The sequence below is a fragment of the Meriones unguiculatus genome, chromosome 2, assembly GCF_030254825.1.
Source record: "Meriones unguiculatus strain TT.TT164.6M chromosome 2, Bangor_MerUng_6.1, whole genome shotgun sequence".
Taxonomy (NCBI): Eukaryota; Metazoa; Chordata; class Mammalia; order Rodentia; family Muridae; genus Meriones; species Meriones unguiculatus.
In genome coordinates, this window is record NC_083350.1 from 180,358,732 (window position 1) to 180,377,349 (window position 18,618).

At 36.9% G+C, this 18,618-nt stretch overlaps 1 protein-coding gene across 4 annotated transcripts in view; it reads left to right on the plus strand.

Annotated features, from left to right (window-relative positions):
- Fstl5 (follistatin like 5) overlaps positions 1-18,618 on the plus strand; it is a 692,962-nt gene that overhangs the window by 129,990 nt on the left and 544,354 nt on the right. For 2 of the 4 annotated variants that reach the window (XM_060378450.1, XM_060378448.1), the window contains exon 3: positions 3,299-3,329. In XM_060378450.1, the coding sequence (XP_060234433.1) occupies positions 3,299-3,329 (31 nt within the window). Of the gene's footprint in view, positions 1-3,295; positions 3,330-18,618 lie in introns of all 4 variants that reach the window. The other 2 variants (XM_060378449.1, XM_060378447.1) reach the window with 1 other exon arrangement.

The following is an 18,618-nucleotide window of genomic DNA, read 5'->3' on the forward strand; positions in this document are numbered from 1 at the left end:
GAGCATGGAGATATCAGACCTGTGGAGAGTGTGGCCAGGAAAACAATGGGCTTGCAGAAAGAGGGGGCATCTCTGTGACAAGCTAGAGACCTATGACAGGGGAGGTTCCTTGAAGGATATGAGGGCAATTCTAGCTGAGACTTCTAGTAGCAGGGGTCATGAAGCCTTGAAAGGCCACCTTTTAACTCGACAGGAATCCTAGTGGAGGGAGAAGAACACCATGCCAACCACAAAAACTTTGACCTGAAATTTACCCTGCCTATAAGATGTGCAGGGACAAAAGAGTTGAGAGTATGTCCAACCAATACCTGGACAAACCTGAGACCCACCCCATGGGAGACAGCCAACCCCTGACACTATTAATGACACTCTACTGTACTTGCAGAAGGGAGCCCAGCATAGCTGTCCTCTGAGAGGGTCCACCCAGCAGTTGATGGAAACAGATGCGGAGCTCCACAGCCAAACATTGGGTGGAGCATATGGAGTCTTGTAGAAGAGTGGGAGGAAGGATCGAAGGATGGAGAGGGGACAGGAGCGCCTCGAGAAGACTAAGAGAGTCATCAAATCAGGGCCCAGGGTGTCCTGTGGATAATGAATCACCAACTATGGACCATGCATGGACTGGACCTAGGGTCTCTACACAGATGTAGCTGATGGGCAGCTTGGTCTTCACATGTATCCCCTATAGGAGGAGTGAGGGCAGACTCTGACATGGACTCTGTTGTCTGCTATTTGATCACGTTCCCCTAGTGAGGTTACCTTGCCAGGCTACAGGGAAAGGGGATGAGCTCAGTCCTGATACGACTTGATATGCTGGAGTGGGTGAGTAGGGTGGTGGGTTTCCCCTTTTCTGAGGAGTAGGAGAAAGAAGATTGGGGGGGGGCACCAGGAGGCAGGGTGCTACCAGGAGGAAAGGAGAGGGGTCTAGGACTGGTTGGTATAGTGATAAATAAATAAACAAAAAATAAATAAAAATGAAAAGAAAAAAAAATAAATGCTGATGCTATTGCAGAGAAAGTGGGAAATTTATGTGGGGCTAGTGGAGATTGAAATTAGTATACCACAGAAATGTGTATAAAGGTAAAACAAAATTGAAAAACATAACTACCACACCAAACACATAATTTGGGTACAAGCAGAAAGGACTCAGGGTGAGAGCATGATAACATCAGCTATGTGTACATCAATGTTTATTACATTTTATAAAATGTCAAATAAGTGTAAACAGTCTAAGTGTACTGGGGATAAAAAGGTGGAGTGTAAACTTACAGTACAGCTTTCTAAAGCTGTAAGGAAGAACACAATTATGTTATTTACAGGAACAAGGACGCTACCTGATAGCATAATCTTGAGTGTAATGAGGCAGATACAGAGAGACAAATGCTACTGTTTTATTTCAGTGTGGGATTCAATTTTTTATGTAGATTCAAGAAATAATTTACATATGGGAAATAAAGCTAGAAACAAGATTATACTGGAGAAACAATGGAAATACCTTAAAGGAAGAAAAGAAAAAAGTTGGGTGAATATGTTCAAAGTACATGATATTCACGTATAAAATAATATTTATGAAACCATCAACATGTCAAATGACTATATGATAATAAATATAAATATATATACATATAACTTCTCAATGGATTTTTTTCTTGAATTTGAAATTTGGGATTAATGATTGAAACAACATACTTTTTCGTTTTTACTAGAAAAAATGATTAACATTAAGGTAATTCTACATTATGAATATTAATATATATTTAATACTTGAATTTTTTCTTTCTTTCTTTATTATTTATTACAGTTTATTCACTTTGTATCCCAGCTGTGGCCCTCTCTCTCTTCTCCTCCCAACTGCACTCTCTCTCCCTCTTCTCCCCCTATGTCCCTCCCCTAGTTCACTAATAGGGGAGGTCCTCCTCTGATTCTATCTGACCCTACTTTATCAGGTCTCATCAGGACTAGCTGCATTGTCTTCTTCTGTGGCCTGCCAAGGCTGCACCCCCCTCCCACACACACACTAAGGGGAGGTGATCAGAGAGCCAGCCTCTGAGTTCATGCCAGAGACAACCATTGCTTCCCTTACTAGGGACCCACTTCAAGACTGAGTCTATGGGCTATATCTGACCAGGGGTCTTAGGTCTTGTCCATGCATGGTCCTTGGTTGGGGTATCAGTATCTGCAGGGACACCTGGGCCCAGTTTTATTTATTTATTTATTTATTTATTTATTAGTTCTGTTGGTCTCCTTCTGGAACTCCAGTCCACTCCAGGTCTCCCCTTCGTTCATAAGATTCCCTGCCCTCTGCCCAAAAGTTGGCTAACAGTCTCAGCATCTGCTCTGATACCCTGCTGTCTTTCAGAGGCTCTCTGTGGTAGGCTCCTGTCCTGTCCTCTATTTGCCCTTCTGAATGAGGTTTCTGCCTCTTTCCTGGGATCCTTCTTGTTGTTTAACTTCTTTAAGACTGTTGATTTTAGTAGGTTTATCCTGTATTATATGTCTAATATCCACATATAAATGAGTATAAACTATGTGTGTTTTTCTGCTTCTGGGTTACCTCACTCAGGATGATTTTTTTCTAGATCCCACCATTTACCTGCAAATTTCATTAGTTCCTTGTTATTAATTGCTGAGTAGAATTCCATTGTGTAAATGTACCACAATTTCTGTATCCATTCCTTGGTTGAGGGAAATTTGTGCTTGAATATTAATTGAGAAGTTTCAGCTTACACAATATCCAATTTAAAGCTTAAAAAATAAACTAATAGTTTGAAGTTATTGGATAAATTAAAAAAGAGGTTGTCAAGTTGATGGTTTGACTGTAACAACATTTTAATATTAAAAAAAGTATTGCCAACATTAGCCTTCAAGTGAGGCTAGTTTAAATTCTAGTTCAAAATTAAAGGCAGTTGAACAGTCTTTTATACCATTTTAGTGAGTTTCATTATATTGGATCTAAAGTATTTACCGTTGCCAATACTTTATGATTACTATTGTGTTGAAAGCACATTTAGAAATATTATTGAGTATCTATTGAGATTACGTAGAATAAGAATTGAAGAGGCATGAATAGTTATTACTTATTCACCATTTATTTATCTGTAATATATATATTGGGTTTTTAGAGAAACATGTACAAGAACAGTTATCATTACTATGATAGATAATTTTGAAAAGTATATTTTGAGGTATATATATAAAGATAATTTAACTCATGTTGATGATATTTTTTTTTTGTTTCAGAGTAACAGTAACATATGTACTTAAAGATTTTGACCTATTTCTGTTTCCATTTCAGCAGGAAAAAAGTCAAGAAGGTTCAAGAATCAAAGGTAAGAAATGAATATTTTAAAATTATCTTTCAAAGGTTAAATAAAAATGAAGTGATACCATCTTGGAAATATAGTTAAATAAGCATAATTCACAATCTGAAATGTAATTTTAACATCACTTGAGCCTCTGGAGACTCCATGTGGCCAGCAGGCCTTTTTGTTGAGAAAGTGTTTGTCCCCAGGACACTCTGGTATTCTCAGCATAATTTTCTGTTTTCTACACTGTCCACATAAATTCCCCCACCCAGGCACTGTCCCGAAGATTTAGTGTTCTCTCTCATCTATAAATAGACAAATGATACTTTTCAAAATAGTCCTATGGAGAACTGAGATTTTGGCCATTGCTATCTTACCTTATTTAAATATAAAATATTGAAGATATTAGTTAATAATTTTAAATTTGTAATAACACAGAATGAAATGTGTCTAGTTAAGAAAAAGAAGAATTTCCTACAGATGCATTCTTTGTTTTGATGTTCATTTATTGTTACAAGAAGTTACCCTTTCTGGCTGTAGGCTTTTACCAAAAGGATGCTTCTTGAAAATAATGAGGAAAAATACAGTGTATTCTAGGGTTAATTCTTATGGCTTCTCCATTCTTTTCATTTTCTTTTTCTTTTTTTCCTTTTAGTTATTTATTTTATTTATTACAGTTTATTCACTTTGTATCTCAGCTGTACTCTGTTCCCTCATCCTCTCCCAATCTCACTTCCCTTCCTACTTCCTCTCCCAGGCCCCTCTCCAAGTCTACTGATAGGGAAGGTCCTCCTCCCCTCCCCTCTGACCATAGCCTATCAGGTCTCAAGAGTGACTGCACTGTCTTCCTCTGGGGCCTGGCAAGGCTCCTACACTCTGATGGGTAGATGATCAAAGTGCTAGCTACTGAGTTCATGTCAGAGACAGTACCTATTCCCCTTACAAGGGAACCCACTTGGACACTGAGCTGCCATGGGCTATAACTGTGGAGGGATTCTAGGTTATATCCATGAATGTTCTTTGATTGGAGTATCAGTCTCAGAAAAGTCCCCTGTGCCCATATTTTTTAGTTCTGTTGCTCTCCTTGTGGAGCTCCTGTCCCCTTCAAGTCTATCTCTCCCTTCTTTCATAAATTCCCTGTGCTCTGCCCAAAGTTTGACTATGAGTCTTCACCAACTCTATTTATGACAGAGGGCTAATATCCAGAATATATAAAGAACTCAAGAAGTTAAAAAGCAACAAAGCAAGTAATAAAGTTAAAATATTGGGTACAGAACAAAACAGAGAATTCTCAATAGAGCACTATCAAATGGCAGAGAAACACTTAAAGAAATGCTCAGTGTCCTTAGTCATCAGGGAAATACAAATCAAAATGATCCTGAAATTTCACGTTATGCCCATCAGAATGGCTAAAATCAAAAAATCAAGTGACAACACATGCTAGAGAGGATGTGGAGAAAGGGGAACACTCCTCCATAGCTGGTGGGAATGTAAACTTGTACAACGACTTTGGAAATCAATCTGGTGCTTTCTCAGACAATTAGGAACAGTTCTACCTCAAGAACCAGCTATACCATTCCTAGGCATATATCCAAAACATGCTCAAGTACACAACAAGGACATTTGCTCAACCATGTTTGTAGCAGCTTTATTCATAATAGTCAGAATCAGGACACAACCCAAATGTCCCTCAACTGAGGAATGAATACAGAAATTGTGGTACATTTACACAATGGAATACTACACAGTTATTAAATACAAGGAAATCATGAAATTTGCAGGCGAATGGTGGGAACTAGAAAAGATTATCCTGAGTGAGGTATCCCAGAAGCAGAATGACATACATGATATATATTCACTTCTGAGTGGATATTAGCCATATAATATAGTATATGTATAAAATCTGTGCACCTAAAGAAGCTAAGCAAGAAGGAGGACCCTGGGGAAGATGATCAATCCCCATTCAGAAAGGCAAAGAGGTTGGACATCAGAAGAAGGAAAAAACATGGAACAGGGCAGAAGCCTACCACAGAGAGACTCTGAAAGACTCTAGCAAGGAGTGTATGGACTCTCCATTTATACGTTAGTTTTTATTTTACATTTGAGAATTTTTTCTACCTCTCTGTTCCCTAAAACATTCCAGATTAATCATTACTATGGAATAAATTACAAGTATGCTCTTTTCTTCCTTATTTCTTGCATAGGATGATTTTTTAAGAGATATAAAAATTTACAACTAACAAATAAATGAACTAGCATCTAATCCTGACATGACAGAATGACAGTCATCTCCTGAGTATCTTTAGATTATGAAACTTCTTAAACTTTTTTTTTTAGAAAATGTTAATTTGGGACAGCTCACTCAGGATGATCCTTTCCAGGTCCCACCATTTACCTGCAAATTTCATGATTTCTTTATTTTTCATTGCTGAGTAATATTCCATTGTGTAGATGTACCACAACTTCTTCATCCATTATTCAGTTGAGGGGCATCTGGGCTATTTCCAGCTTCTGGCTATTACAAATAAAGCTGCTACAAACATGATTGATCAAATGTCCTTATTGTATACTTGAGCCGCTTTTGGATATATGCCTAGGAGTGGTATGGCTGGATCTTAAGGAAATGTTATTCCTAGTTGTCTAAGAAAGCACCAGATTGATTTCCAGAGTGGTTGTAAAAGTTTACATTCCCACAGCACAGGGTATATACTCACTCATATAGACATACAATGTAGGATAAACCTACTAAAATCTGTACATCTAAAGAAACTAATCAAGAGAGAGAGGACCCTGACTAAAATGCTCAGTCTCCATCCTGAAAGGCAAAGAGGAAGAACATCTGAAGAAGAAGAAAACAGGAAACAAGCTAGGAACCTGCCACAGAGGGGCTCTGAAAGGCTCCGCCCTGCAGACTATCAAAGCAGATGCTGAAACTTATGGCCAACTGTTGGGCAGTGTAGATGGAATCTTATGAAAGAAGTGGGAAATAGTAAGATCTGGAGAGGACAGGAACTCCACCAGGAGAGCAACAGAACCAGAAAATTTGAACTCAGGGGTCTTTCCAGAGACTCATACTCCAACCAAGTACCATGCATGGAGATACCCTAGAACCCCTGCACAGATGTAGCCTATGGCAGTTTAGTGTCCAAGTGGGTTCCATAGTAATGGGAAGAAGGACTGCCTCTGACATAATCTCATTGGCCTGCTCTTTGATCACCTCTCCCTGAGGGGGAGCAGCCTTACCAGGCTATAGAAGATGACAATACAGCCATTCATGATGAGATCTGATAGACTAAGATCAGAAGGAAGGAGGGGAGGACCTCTCCTATCAGTGGACTTGGGGAAGGGAATTCGTGAAGAAGAGGGAGGGAGAATGGGATCAGGAGGGGAGAAGGGAGGGGATTATGGGGGATACAAAGTGAATAAAGTGTAATTAATTAAAAAAGACAATGAAAGAAAAAAAGAAAATGTTAATTTATTTTATTTCTATGGCTGCTTTTCTGGCGTGCATGTCTGTGCATCATGTGTATGTCTGGTAGCTTGAACAACAGAGGAATGTGTCAGATACCTGGGCCCTGGAGTTACTCGTGGTTGTAATCCACCACGTGGGTGCTGAGAATCCTACCCAGGTGTTCTGGACGAATATCTTTTGCTCTTTTCTACTGAACCAACTCTCAAGGTCAATGCTGCTTTCAAATAACAAGTCTAAATGCACTTCAACAGCTAGTTACTACTGTAATATTTTCTGTTTATGTATACATTAATAAGTAGTAAAATTGATGTGTGTGTGTGTGTGTGTGTGTGTGTGTGTGCGCATAGGTGTGTAAGTGTGTGTGATACATTCCATTCAAACAGATTACATAATATTGTCAACTCAGGCACTTCCAAACTAACTAAATTAAATTTTGGCAATAAGTATGGGATATGTTGACTGTGAAATTGTTATCCACATTTATGCCCACAACGCTAATGCTAGATTTAAAGTGCATACTTTTGGGTTGCAAACTGAGAATCTGTGTTCTAAGATGTGCTGTCTGATATGTATTCAAATGATGTGGATTTATGGCATACTGATTGCTTGTTTTCCTGCCATGAAGAGCTCCAGTGTATCAGGTTATCATTAAATCACATTTGTAGCTTTGTTGTTGAAGCAGAAATAAGTTTAGTGAAACATTCTTCTTGATGTTTTATTACCCTGGACATATAAATCACACGATCTCAAGTAGAAATTATGTTTTGCAAGCATTGTCTGGGAACATGTTTTAACAGTATAATAAAATATTTGAGATGATGTTTGCCAGATCTTCCCCTGTTCTTAGCTAACATATGATTCAAAACTCACAAACACAGGATTTTTTTTAATTACTGACTTGTATGTAACTGAGAGATGAATTGTGACACCAGAACTTGCTTATTTCTGCTAGAAGGACTGCTGCTTCCTTGAGTATGGGAATAATGTCATCTTCTGAGGAATATTTTTATAATATCAATATTAAATAAGCAAAAGCAAACAACACAGAGTGACGCCAATGCTTATCAGAAATTTTTAAACAATTTTAGAAATTAAATACAAAATGGTTCTTAGAGACTAAAGATTGTAATTTAGTGTAATATTTTTGTCACTTATTTTCATCCAGTAGTTCTGTAGACTTCCTGAGTCATAGCTAATCTCATTTACTCAAACAAATTTAATACATAGAATTAAGTCCAGAGAAAGGCTTTAATCTAATTTCCTGTAATTTTGCCTGGTTTTGCGCATAACAAGTACCCCAACTTAATGATTCTAACTTAATGTTTCCAGTCATTGTCAATAAACAAATTACGTTTTCATGTACATAGAAAGAAATTTTGAAATGCCTGTAAGCTTTTAGTTGTATAACAGCTTTATATTTATAAAATATGATCTCCCTTTGAAGTATTCTAAAAATAATATTTAAATTTCCTAAAATTATGTGTTTATATAACTTAACTGAGAAAAGGCATTTCTTTGAATTGTAAATAATTTTAGTGTATAAACTTTCTATATGTAGTAAGTTAGGGGTTGGATCTATATTTAATTTCTAATTTGTGAGCTTTACAATAGTTTAATATAGTCTTTCTTACTTGAAATTGTGCTGAAGATTACAGTAAGGAGATCAAGACAGAGCTGTGTAAGTCTGTTGCAGTCAGACTATCTATTACACTCTTTCACATGGATGTTATGTATATCTTATATTAGCACATCATATATTCCTTTGAAATCCGCTAAGGTTTATAAAAATACTGTTAAGAATTAACTCATTTTCAATATTATTCTAAAATAAATCAGTTAAAACTTGCCAGTTTTCTCACAGAAGAGCTTAATTTTATTATTTATCTATTCATTTCAAAATAAATGTTTCCTTAGACCAAAGTGTTAAAACAACATTTTGAATAAAATGTAATATTTACACTTTACACTGCTACCAACTTGACAATGCTTTAGATTGCTGAAATCATTTAAAACGCCTGTTGAAATATTTATGGGAAGTTTCAATGTGTTAATCTGTTGGTGAAACTTTGAACATATTCTTTGCTTTTGCTCTGTAAATAAAAGACTAAGTACCTATCCACAGCAGTGACGTTATGGCTCTCAGAATGAGCTCCCTTTCTCATCTTTTTAATTAACACACTGTTTTTCTCATTAAGAAATGATAAAGTATGTACTTCTTCTGCAGCTAGCTATGTTTTGGTTAATCTAATATCCTACGGTGAAGAGATCCTGAGCCCTAAGTTACTGTCATGGGAGGTGTGATTATTTGCTAAACTATTAATAAATGTCTGACACTGTGCTGAACTATTTGTCCCATGACATCATTCCAATCCTCAACCGAATATTATTAAATATGGCTTAGTGTTCAAAAATTATAAAATATTGAGAAATCACATCAAGAGTAAATGATTTATATCAATGTCATGATACGGGCTTTATTCTAATTAAATTCCAATGTATTTAACTAATTATTAGTTTTATATCAGGAAGTTTGATATGTTTAATTAAAAATGTTTTTTCTATATTCAAATTGAAAGAATGAAGTTTACTGTTTTTTGTTATTTTTTTCTTTATGCCACAGTTGCAAATATTGTCCAACATGCAATTCAATTTTTCCAAAGACTCGGCAATTTAGTGAATGAAAACATGCAGTATACTGAGTAGGCTTTATTTATATATTTAGGAACATGTATGTAACAAAAAATTTTAAAAATAAGCAAAAAAAAAGTAAAAGAACAAGGAGAGTATATAAGATTGTTTGACGGGAAGAAAAAGAAAAAGGATGTATTTATATTCCAATCTTTTAAAAATACTATTTTAAAATAACACTAATAAAATGCAGCATAACCTTATTCTAGAGATCTATTTAAGTCTTGTGCTGACAAAACAAACTATATTTTGCAGTCTTTAACAAGCAACTTAACTGGCTTATGTACAATTCCTTTTTTTTTATGGTAAATAGTATCTCATGGTAAGAAAATACTTGACACATTTGAAATTTTAGATCTTACAATTCAATAAAAGCTTTGGATAATTTTATGCATCCTCCAAAGCACTGTAATTCTTAAAAGGCTCTCTATTAGATTTTTTTTTTTTTTTGCTACATATCTCACCAAAACAGCCTAAGGAAGAATGGGATTGTTTTGACTTACAGTTAGATTGTAAATCCATCATGGTTAAGAATGTATGGTGACAAAAGTATGAAGCCACTGGTCAAATTTTATTTCCAGTCAAGAAGCAGAGAGTGATGAATGTTGCTACTCAGCTTAATTTCTCCTTTTTATTTAGGCCAGAACCCAAACCTATAAGATGTAATATCCACATTTATGGAGTATCTACCCATTTCATTTGATATATATGTATTGTATATAATAGTATATATATATATATATATATATATATATATATATATATATATATAATAAGAATACTGAGGAAGACATCCTACTATAACATTGAGTCTGATCATGCTCCCACATTGGTGGAAACACAACTACACTTGCACAGATACATACATCACAATCACAGTGGGTATATACACACTCACACATATTTGAAAGAATATTAATCGTGTTTGTAGGGACGTTGAGAGGACCTGAGAAGTCTGAAGAGAGAAAACATGCTCAAAATACATTGTATGAAAAAAATAAAAATATTCATCAAAATACGTTGTTACACTTTTTTTAAAATTTTTTTTATCAGTTACATTTTATTAACTCTGTACCCCAGCCGTGTCCCGCTCCCTCATTCCCTCCTAGTCCCTCCCTCCCTCCCTCATCTCCACCATGCCCCTTTCCAAGTCTACTGATGGGGGGGGACCTCCTCCCCATTCATCTGATCCTGTTTTATCAGGTATCTTCAGGACTGGCTGCAAAGTCCTCCTCTGTGGCCTAGCAGGACTGCTTCTCCCTTGGAGGGTGGGGAGGTCAAAGAGCCTGCCATTGAGTTCCTGTTAGAAATAGTCCTTGTTCCCCTCACTTTGGGAAACCACTTGGTTACTGAGCTACCTCAGGCTACATCTGAGTGGAGGTTCTAGGTTATATCCATACATGGTCCTTGGTTGAATGTCAGTCTTGATCCTGACTCGTGCCATCCTGCAACATGAACCTAGAAGCTAAGCATTCTTTTCTATAAAATGACTTTATTATTTTGTTGAATGACTATATGATTGCCAGTAGAAGACAATCCAAAAGCAACTGATCAAGTTTCTTACTTATGCCGAAAACAGGTCATTTTACTTTATGTTAAACTCATTGCCTATTTTTGTATCCATTTTGCATACATAAGGTAGCTTCCCAAAGCTTTCAATAAATCATGTCATCCAAAACACCATTTATTTTAATTTCAAAGCAAATTATGTTGCAGATCCTTGCCCACTGAGAGACAGTGCAAAGTAAAAGATGACAAAACAAAACAGGATTGGAGATGCTGAGAAAACAGACTCCAAATATCATCATTCCTCAATAATTTAATGAATCATATAAAAATAATATTTTGATATTTAAGTCAGCATTTTTTGTGATTTAATACATTTTAAACCGTATACTGACATAGCAACATTGGTGTTTCCTTTCTAAAGTAAAACTACTTTTTAAGAGCTTAATAACAAGGTAAGTGACTTCAGCAAAGATTTTATTTTAAAACATGATTAATGTTTTTTGATATAGTTATGTAGCTAATATTTCAATAAAAAACCCATTCTATAGTTGTTGTTTCATGTATTTAGTGTTAAGAAATACACTTGCAATGAATAATTTTTAAATATTAAGTAATTACACTTTATTAACTTTGTATCCCCCCATAATTTTTTTTTATTTTTATTATTTTTTATTTTTTTTATCAGTTACATTTTATTAACTCTGTATCCCAGCCGTGTCCCGATCCCTCATTCCCTCCCAGTCCCTCCCTCCCTCCCTCATCTCCACCGTGCCCCTTTCCAAGTCCACTGATGGGGGGACCTCCTCCCCATTCATCAAAGACTCATGACCAAACCTTTGTCAGAGTACAGGGAATCATAAGAAAGAAGGGGAGTTAGTCTGATGGGGAAAGGATAGGAGCTCCACAAGGACCAAATATATCTGGGCACAGGGTCTTTTCTGAGACTGACATTCAACCAAGGACCATGTATGGATATAACCTAGAACCTCCACTCAGATGTAGCCTGTGGTAGCTCAGTAACCAATTGGTTTCCCAAAGTGAGGGGAACAGGGACTATTTCTAACAGGAACTCAATGACTGGCTCTTTGGTCTCCCGACCCCCAAAGGGAGGAGCAGTCCTGTTAGGCCACAGAGGAGGGCTTTGCAGCCAGTCCTGAAGATACCCATAATTTTTTTAAAGAATATTTTCTAAAATGTTCATGTGGCTGAATGTTTGAATTTTGTGTTGTGCAAAAATCCCAGCTTTATAGGTGAAATAAAAAAAAAACTCTACGGCCCATTACTCATTTTGCTTTCTTATTTTACTTTGACACTTCAGGCACATTAAAATGACTAAAAAAAAGTGTATTATCTCCTGATTTTGGAATATGTATTTATTTTTTTCTTGTCCAAGAACTTAAAATTTAATAACATCAATTTTAGATGTTATGTGAGGTGTCTGAGTTTCGATGAAAAGAAATTAGATGTTGTATTGAAACGTGATCTTATATTTCGTTTTTTCTCTGCTGTTAATTAAATATTTTTGTCAAGCTATTGCAGCTTGTGTGGTCTATTATGCCGTTTGTCAATACATAACAATATCCCGTTAAAATTATAATACATTCCTATTACTGTGCTTAATGTGGGTCTTTAAAATCATACATAATATGAATAGTGACCAAATTTATACGTTTACACTAAAATGATTACTTTCTGAAATGATTGTTGCATTTATCCTAATGCACAAGAATATTTTAATGCACATGTGGTTCAAAGTATGCATCATACACCTGCAAGGTTTCTCCATGCTCATATAGCGTGCTTACCTTTCTTTCACCACATATTTCAAGGGTTTAGGTTAATCAAGTGTCTTCTTCCTTGTTACCCACCTTCCAGGAAACTGCGGTCATGATTCATAGCATTAGTGTAATTGAGCTCACATTCTGAGAAAGGCTGATTCCTGCTGCATTCTTCAATTATTTATTCTTTTGTGAAGCCCTCTGCATTATCTCTTCTCACTGTTAATGTAAATATGCCAAGGGATGCTGGGCTAAGGATTAAATGGGGGTAAAGCATTTGTCTTTTTGACCCATTTGAATAAAATGAAATACTCTTAGATTCTATGTGTCATTATACACATATTATTAAATGTATACTTTGCACTCATTTTTAATATATTCATGTTTGATGGATGATCTTGGCAGTGTGAGTGGATTTAGGATACAACTCTGGGTGCCTCCGTGGGGATGTCAGAAAGGAGTAATTGAAGTGAGAAGTTGGCCCCGACTATGGGTGGTACCCTCCAAACAGCATCACAGATGGAGCAGGGTTCAAGGGAAATGGTGTGTGCACAGGTCTGCGTTTGCCTCATCTTGCTGGGCAAGCTCATTTATCTCTGTAGACTTTTACCAGCAGAAAGCTCCAGTTTTTTCAGCCTCATTGTATGGAGTTGATGTATCAGTGGACCTATTCAGGTGTGAGCCTTTTAGCCCTGCATCTAGACTAAAGAAACATTCAGATTCTCGGACTGAGTAATGACTGGATTGTCTAATTTTTTGACACACAGACGATTACTGTGAACCACCCACTTCTATTTTGTAAATTAAGCCAATAATCCCCTTTTATGACATTTGTTTTTTGTAAACTTTTACTTTATTTATTTTTTATTCTTTTATAATTTATTCACCTTTTATCCTGATTCTAGGACTATCCCTCATCTCTTCCCTGTCCCACCCTTTCTCCTTCTTTCCCCTTATTCCCCTCCCCTAGTCCACAGAAAGGGGGAGCCCTCCTCCCCTGCTATCTGACCCTAGCCTGTCAATTCTCATCAGGACTGCCTGCTTCCTCTTCCCCTGTGGCCTGGCAAGGCAGCCTCACCCACCAGGGGAAAGTGATCAAAGAGTGGGCAACAGAATCCATGTCAAAGACAGCCCCTGCTCCCCTTACTAGGGAACCCACATGGAAACTGAACTATCTATTGGCTAGTTTTTGTAGAGAATTCTGTTTACTAAAAAATGTTAGAAACATACTTGTGACAAAAGCCTATACTCATAAAAATACAAAAATTAAAGAATGAGTCATATTAACTTTTATGCTATTTAATTATTTTATTTATTGTGTTTCAATTTGAATAGTTCAGGAAGCTCATGTACTTTTAAAGAAAAAAGGTTGGAGAGAGGGGATGTAACAAAGATAGAGAAGGAGGAATGTGGTATAATTATCTTTTAATTAAACTGTATTAAAACACCTGGAGAGGACAGGAGCTCCACAAGGATAGCAAGAGAACCAAAATATCTGGGCACAAGGGTCTTTTCTGAGATTGATACTTCAACCAAGGACCACTCATGAAAGTAACCTAGAACCCTTGCTCAGATGTAGCCTATGGCAGCTCAGTATGCAAGTGGGTTTCCCAGTAACGGGGACAGGGACTGTCTCTGACTTGAACTCAGTGGTGGACTCTTTGACCCTCCCCACCCCCCTGAGGGGGGAGCAGCCTTGCCAGGACCCAGAGGAAAACAATGTAGCCAGTCCTGATGAGACCTGATAAGCTAGGGACAGATGGAAGGGGAGGAGGACCTTCCCTATCAGTAGATTTGGAGAGGGGAATGGGAGGAGATGAGGGAAGGAGGGTGGGGTTTGGAAGGAATGAGGGAGGGGGCTACAGCTTTGATACAAAGTGAATAAACTGTAATTAATATAAAAATAATTATTTGACTTTCTTGGTCATTGGGAAAGAGTCCAGGAAGCAGGCTCACGTACAATGCTCATGTAGGCAACCAGAAACACATTCATTTTTCAGGTACATGGTAAAAATAAGTTTGACCAATTCAGCATAGGAACAGAATGTAAGAAATTATTAAGTCAGACATAAGGATGGTTCACATGTCACTCTTTCAAACTTAGATGCTGAACATCAGCTATTTTTCTTTTTTTCAAGACAAGGATTCTCTCTGTTGTCTTGGCTGGACTCACTTTGTATATCAGGCTGGCCTCAGACTCACAGAGATGTGCCTGCCTCTGGCTCTCAGAGTGCTGGAATCGCAGCTGTGCATTGTCACACCTGGCTAAGCTATTCTTTAATATAGCAACAGTTACTAGAATGCAGTAATCAGGCAAAGATGAAAAATTATTCTTCAGTTGATCTTAGAGAAGTGATCCTTGAAAATGAATTCACAACACAGAAGAGTTAGCATTTTCATAAAGGAACTAAACTGTTCTCAAAAGAACAGGCAGGTTTTCTTGTATACCATGATAACCATGACCAATCTCTTTATTTTATCCTAGGACTCTTCCCACTGTCTCAGAATCATGTCAAATTTACTATTTTCATAATTCATGTAAGTCCACCAAGGACTCCGTTCATACTGCTGGCCATGTTTATTTTTCATTTTATCATCTAAACAGGATTAGAAACAGGTCCTGCACAGTAAGCCTGAGAGCACACACTAGTCTATCTTAGCATTACTTCTGAAGATACCATGACTTTTGAACTTTCAATAGAGTAAGTGTTCTGCAATTACTATACAATTTACTGTTTTCCCAAGAGCAATGCAGGATATTATCTTTCAATTTTCAATAGCTACTTCTTAAAATTTTCTCTTTAAGAGTGTTGGGATAAAAAGCTTTTGTAATGTACATTTGTTTTAATAACATGCTAGCATATAATATAAAATACATTTTGGTAGTGTATATGTTACCATATATTCTTTAAATAATATCTCTTATGCAGTAATGGTGTTTTTGTTTTTGGTGCTGTAGATGAAAGTCAAAGCCTTTCATATGTACCTGAGCATTCTAATGTTGAATTACATTCCTAGACCAACATAGGTACAACCATGAGTGATGGCCTGTGATTTGCTTTCTTTGTCTTTTTTCCAAAATGTGTTGTGCAGACTACTACCAATACCTTACCCCACATCGCAAACTATTTTGCTAACTTGTTTAAAACCTGTCAGAATGATGCCTGAAGTGGGAAAAATTTTATATGCCCTTTTCTGATTCTTCAAAGGAAAGCCTATTACCTAAGGCTTCCTGTGATAGTTTCCCAGTCTTTATTCTAATATCTAAGTGCTTAATCCATTTTTGGAATCTTATTTTAAGTGTCAAGATACAGGAGTGTATTTTCATTCTTGTCCATGCAATGTTCAACTTTCTCAGTATCATTTATTGGAAAAAACATCTTTTGCAATTTGTGTTTGTGTCACATTTCTGAAACTTCAGCTGGTGATAGGTAAATAGGATTACTGCTAATCTTGTTCTGTTTTATCACTGTTGTTTAGGAAAGAACAGTGCTGTTTTGATTTTTTTTTTTTAATTCTGTAGTTTATGTTGAACTCAGGTAATATAATGTTTCTAATTTGTTTTTTTTTTTTTTTTTTCCTTCCAGATGGCCTTAGAACCTAGAATTCAAACTTAAAGTTATTCCTTTCGGTGCTATCTAGAACATTCTGAATGATGAAAGGCACTATACTGAGATTGTAATTACTTTGAGTAGTGAGGACATAGTAAGGACATAAGCAGAGCTGGCTGTAACCGCTGAGCCCAGCATGAGCCTGTCAGCAGCTATCAACTGTCAGTAGTTCCTCAGTTAGGGGTGGGAGCTCATGATCACCTCCACTTTCTTGCTAAGATTTTGTCTGAGGCAGGTGTTGTAGGTTCTGGCCAAACCACTGTGAACTCATATGTGTGAGATCCCTTTTGTGTCTAAAATGCTAATGCAGCGTTTGCTGTAGTTATATTCCATATCTAACTTACAGTCTTCCCACCCTTTTTCTGCAATGGTCCCTGAGCTTCAGAAGAAGGGGGCATGATAAAGACATCCAAGTTAGGGTTGGACCTCCATAATCTCATATTTTCTCCACACTGACCACTTGTGGGACTTTTTATTTATTTAACTTTTATTAATTACACTTTATTAATTTTGTATCCCCCCATAAGCCCCTCTCCTCCCCTCCCAGTCCCACTCTCCCCCCTTTCTGCATGCATGCCCCTCCCCAAGTCCACTGATAGGGGAGGTCCTCCTCTCCTTCTTTCTGATCTTAGTCTATCAGTTCGCATCAGAAGTGGCTGCATTGTCAGGGTTCTAGGTTATCTCCATGAATAGTCCTTGGTTGGACTTTATTTTTTAAAGTCACCATTGACTGCAACAAGAAGTTTCTCTGATGAGCATTGTGAAATGCACTAATCTACTTTTACAGAAAGAAACAAATAGAATTGATTTAACATTGTGCTCATTTGGCAGAGTCTGTTCACACTAGGGTCTCTGACCTATCTAGCAACAGTTTCTTGCCCTGATGATGGTACCACACACAGCTTCTGTCTTGTATAGCTGACCTTAAATTCTGTCAGAAAGCAGTTGGTTACGTGCATAATGTTTATAATGCTGTTGCGTCAGCAGCCATATGTTACAAGCCCACCATTTTTGTAGCTTGCAGGATTTACAGATAAATCTGATAATGACTGATGATGACTTTTCTCCTTTGGTGCACATAGAACCCTCCAGCGCTACAATTATCCAGTAGGAACAAAGCTTCCAGGTCCCTAGCCTGATTTTTCCCTGTTCTATGAGTCAAGTACATGGTGTCTTCGACAGGGTCTGACTTTACATAAGGTCTTATTCTCTAGTTTTGTAGGATAAAAAAAGAGCAATGACCATACCTAATAATGTCCCTGGGTCTACAGGATTTTACTGACCAACTGTTCTAAAGGTAGAAACCACTACCTTCTTATTTGAACTTTGTATTTGATAATCTCTGGTGTCTTCTTTCCCTCAATTCACCTTAGAATTTCACTGATTTGGACATATTGATTTTTATCCTAGTTTCAATTATTTATTTTTTATCATGATTTTTTTTCCCCTAAGCATTGACGATTGTCTTTCTTCCTCCTCTTTATACAATTCCTTAGTGTAGCTTCTGTAATGCTTGGGTAGTGGCTGTTCATTTACTTTGAACTTATGTTTGAAATTCTTATTTTCTGACTGACTTTAAAGGATATCTCAGCTACATTTAATAATGTCCATTGCTAGTTACTTATGGGCTTGAACTACTGAATTCTATAATTTTCTAGTTTTCATTGCTTCTGAAGAGTTGTTTTCAGAAGAGATTCTGACACATTTGCTATGTATTTCTTCATTGCAGACATGTAAGTATTCTTACTGTCTGCTTCAAAAAATACATGTATATATATGTACATACATACATACATACATACATACAATTGTGGGCTACTAACTTCTCTGGAGGTCAGACAGGTTAGATTAGATTGGATTGACTTGCTGTGCGAGATCCCATCCTCCCACAGATGTTTCCAAAATTCAGTCTGTGCCAATTGGTCAGGACAATACACTCCTTGTTTTCACACATCTTCCACATGTGCTGAGTGGTGGTCCTTTCTATACATGTGTCAGATCCAGCATGCACATTTGCTTTCACAGCTGGATATTCTTTTACTGACACAAAATGTCTTTCTGCATTCTTTGACCAGAGACATTTACATATGCTAAGTTTACCATCAAGTGTGCTTATGCTGGATTTTCATTCAGGTTTTCTATCTCAGACGAGCTTACACATTTCAAGTGGGGCAAACTTACTCAGGGAGTAGATTCAGCAGGTGGCTGCCTGGCTAGTGAGCAGGCTAACTTTTTCTGAGGGTATTTTTTTTCAG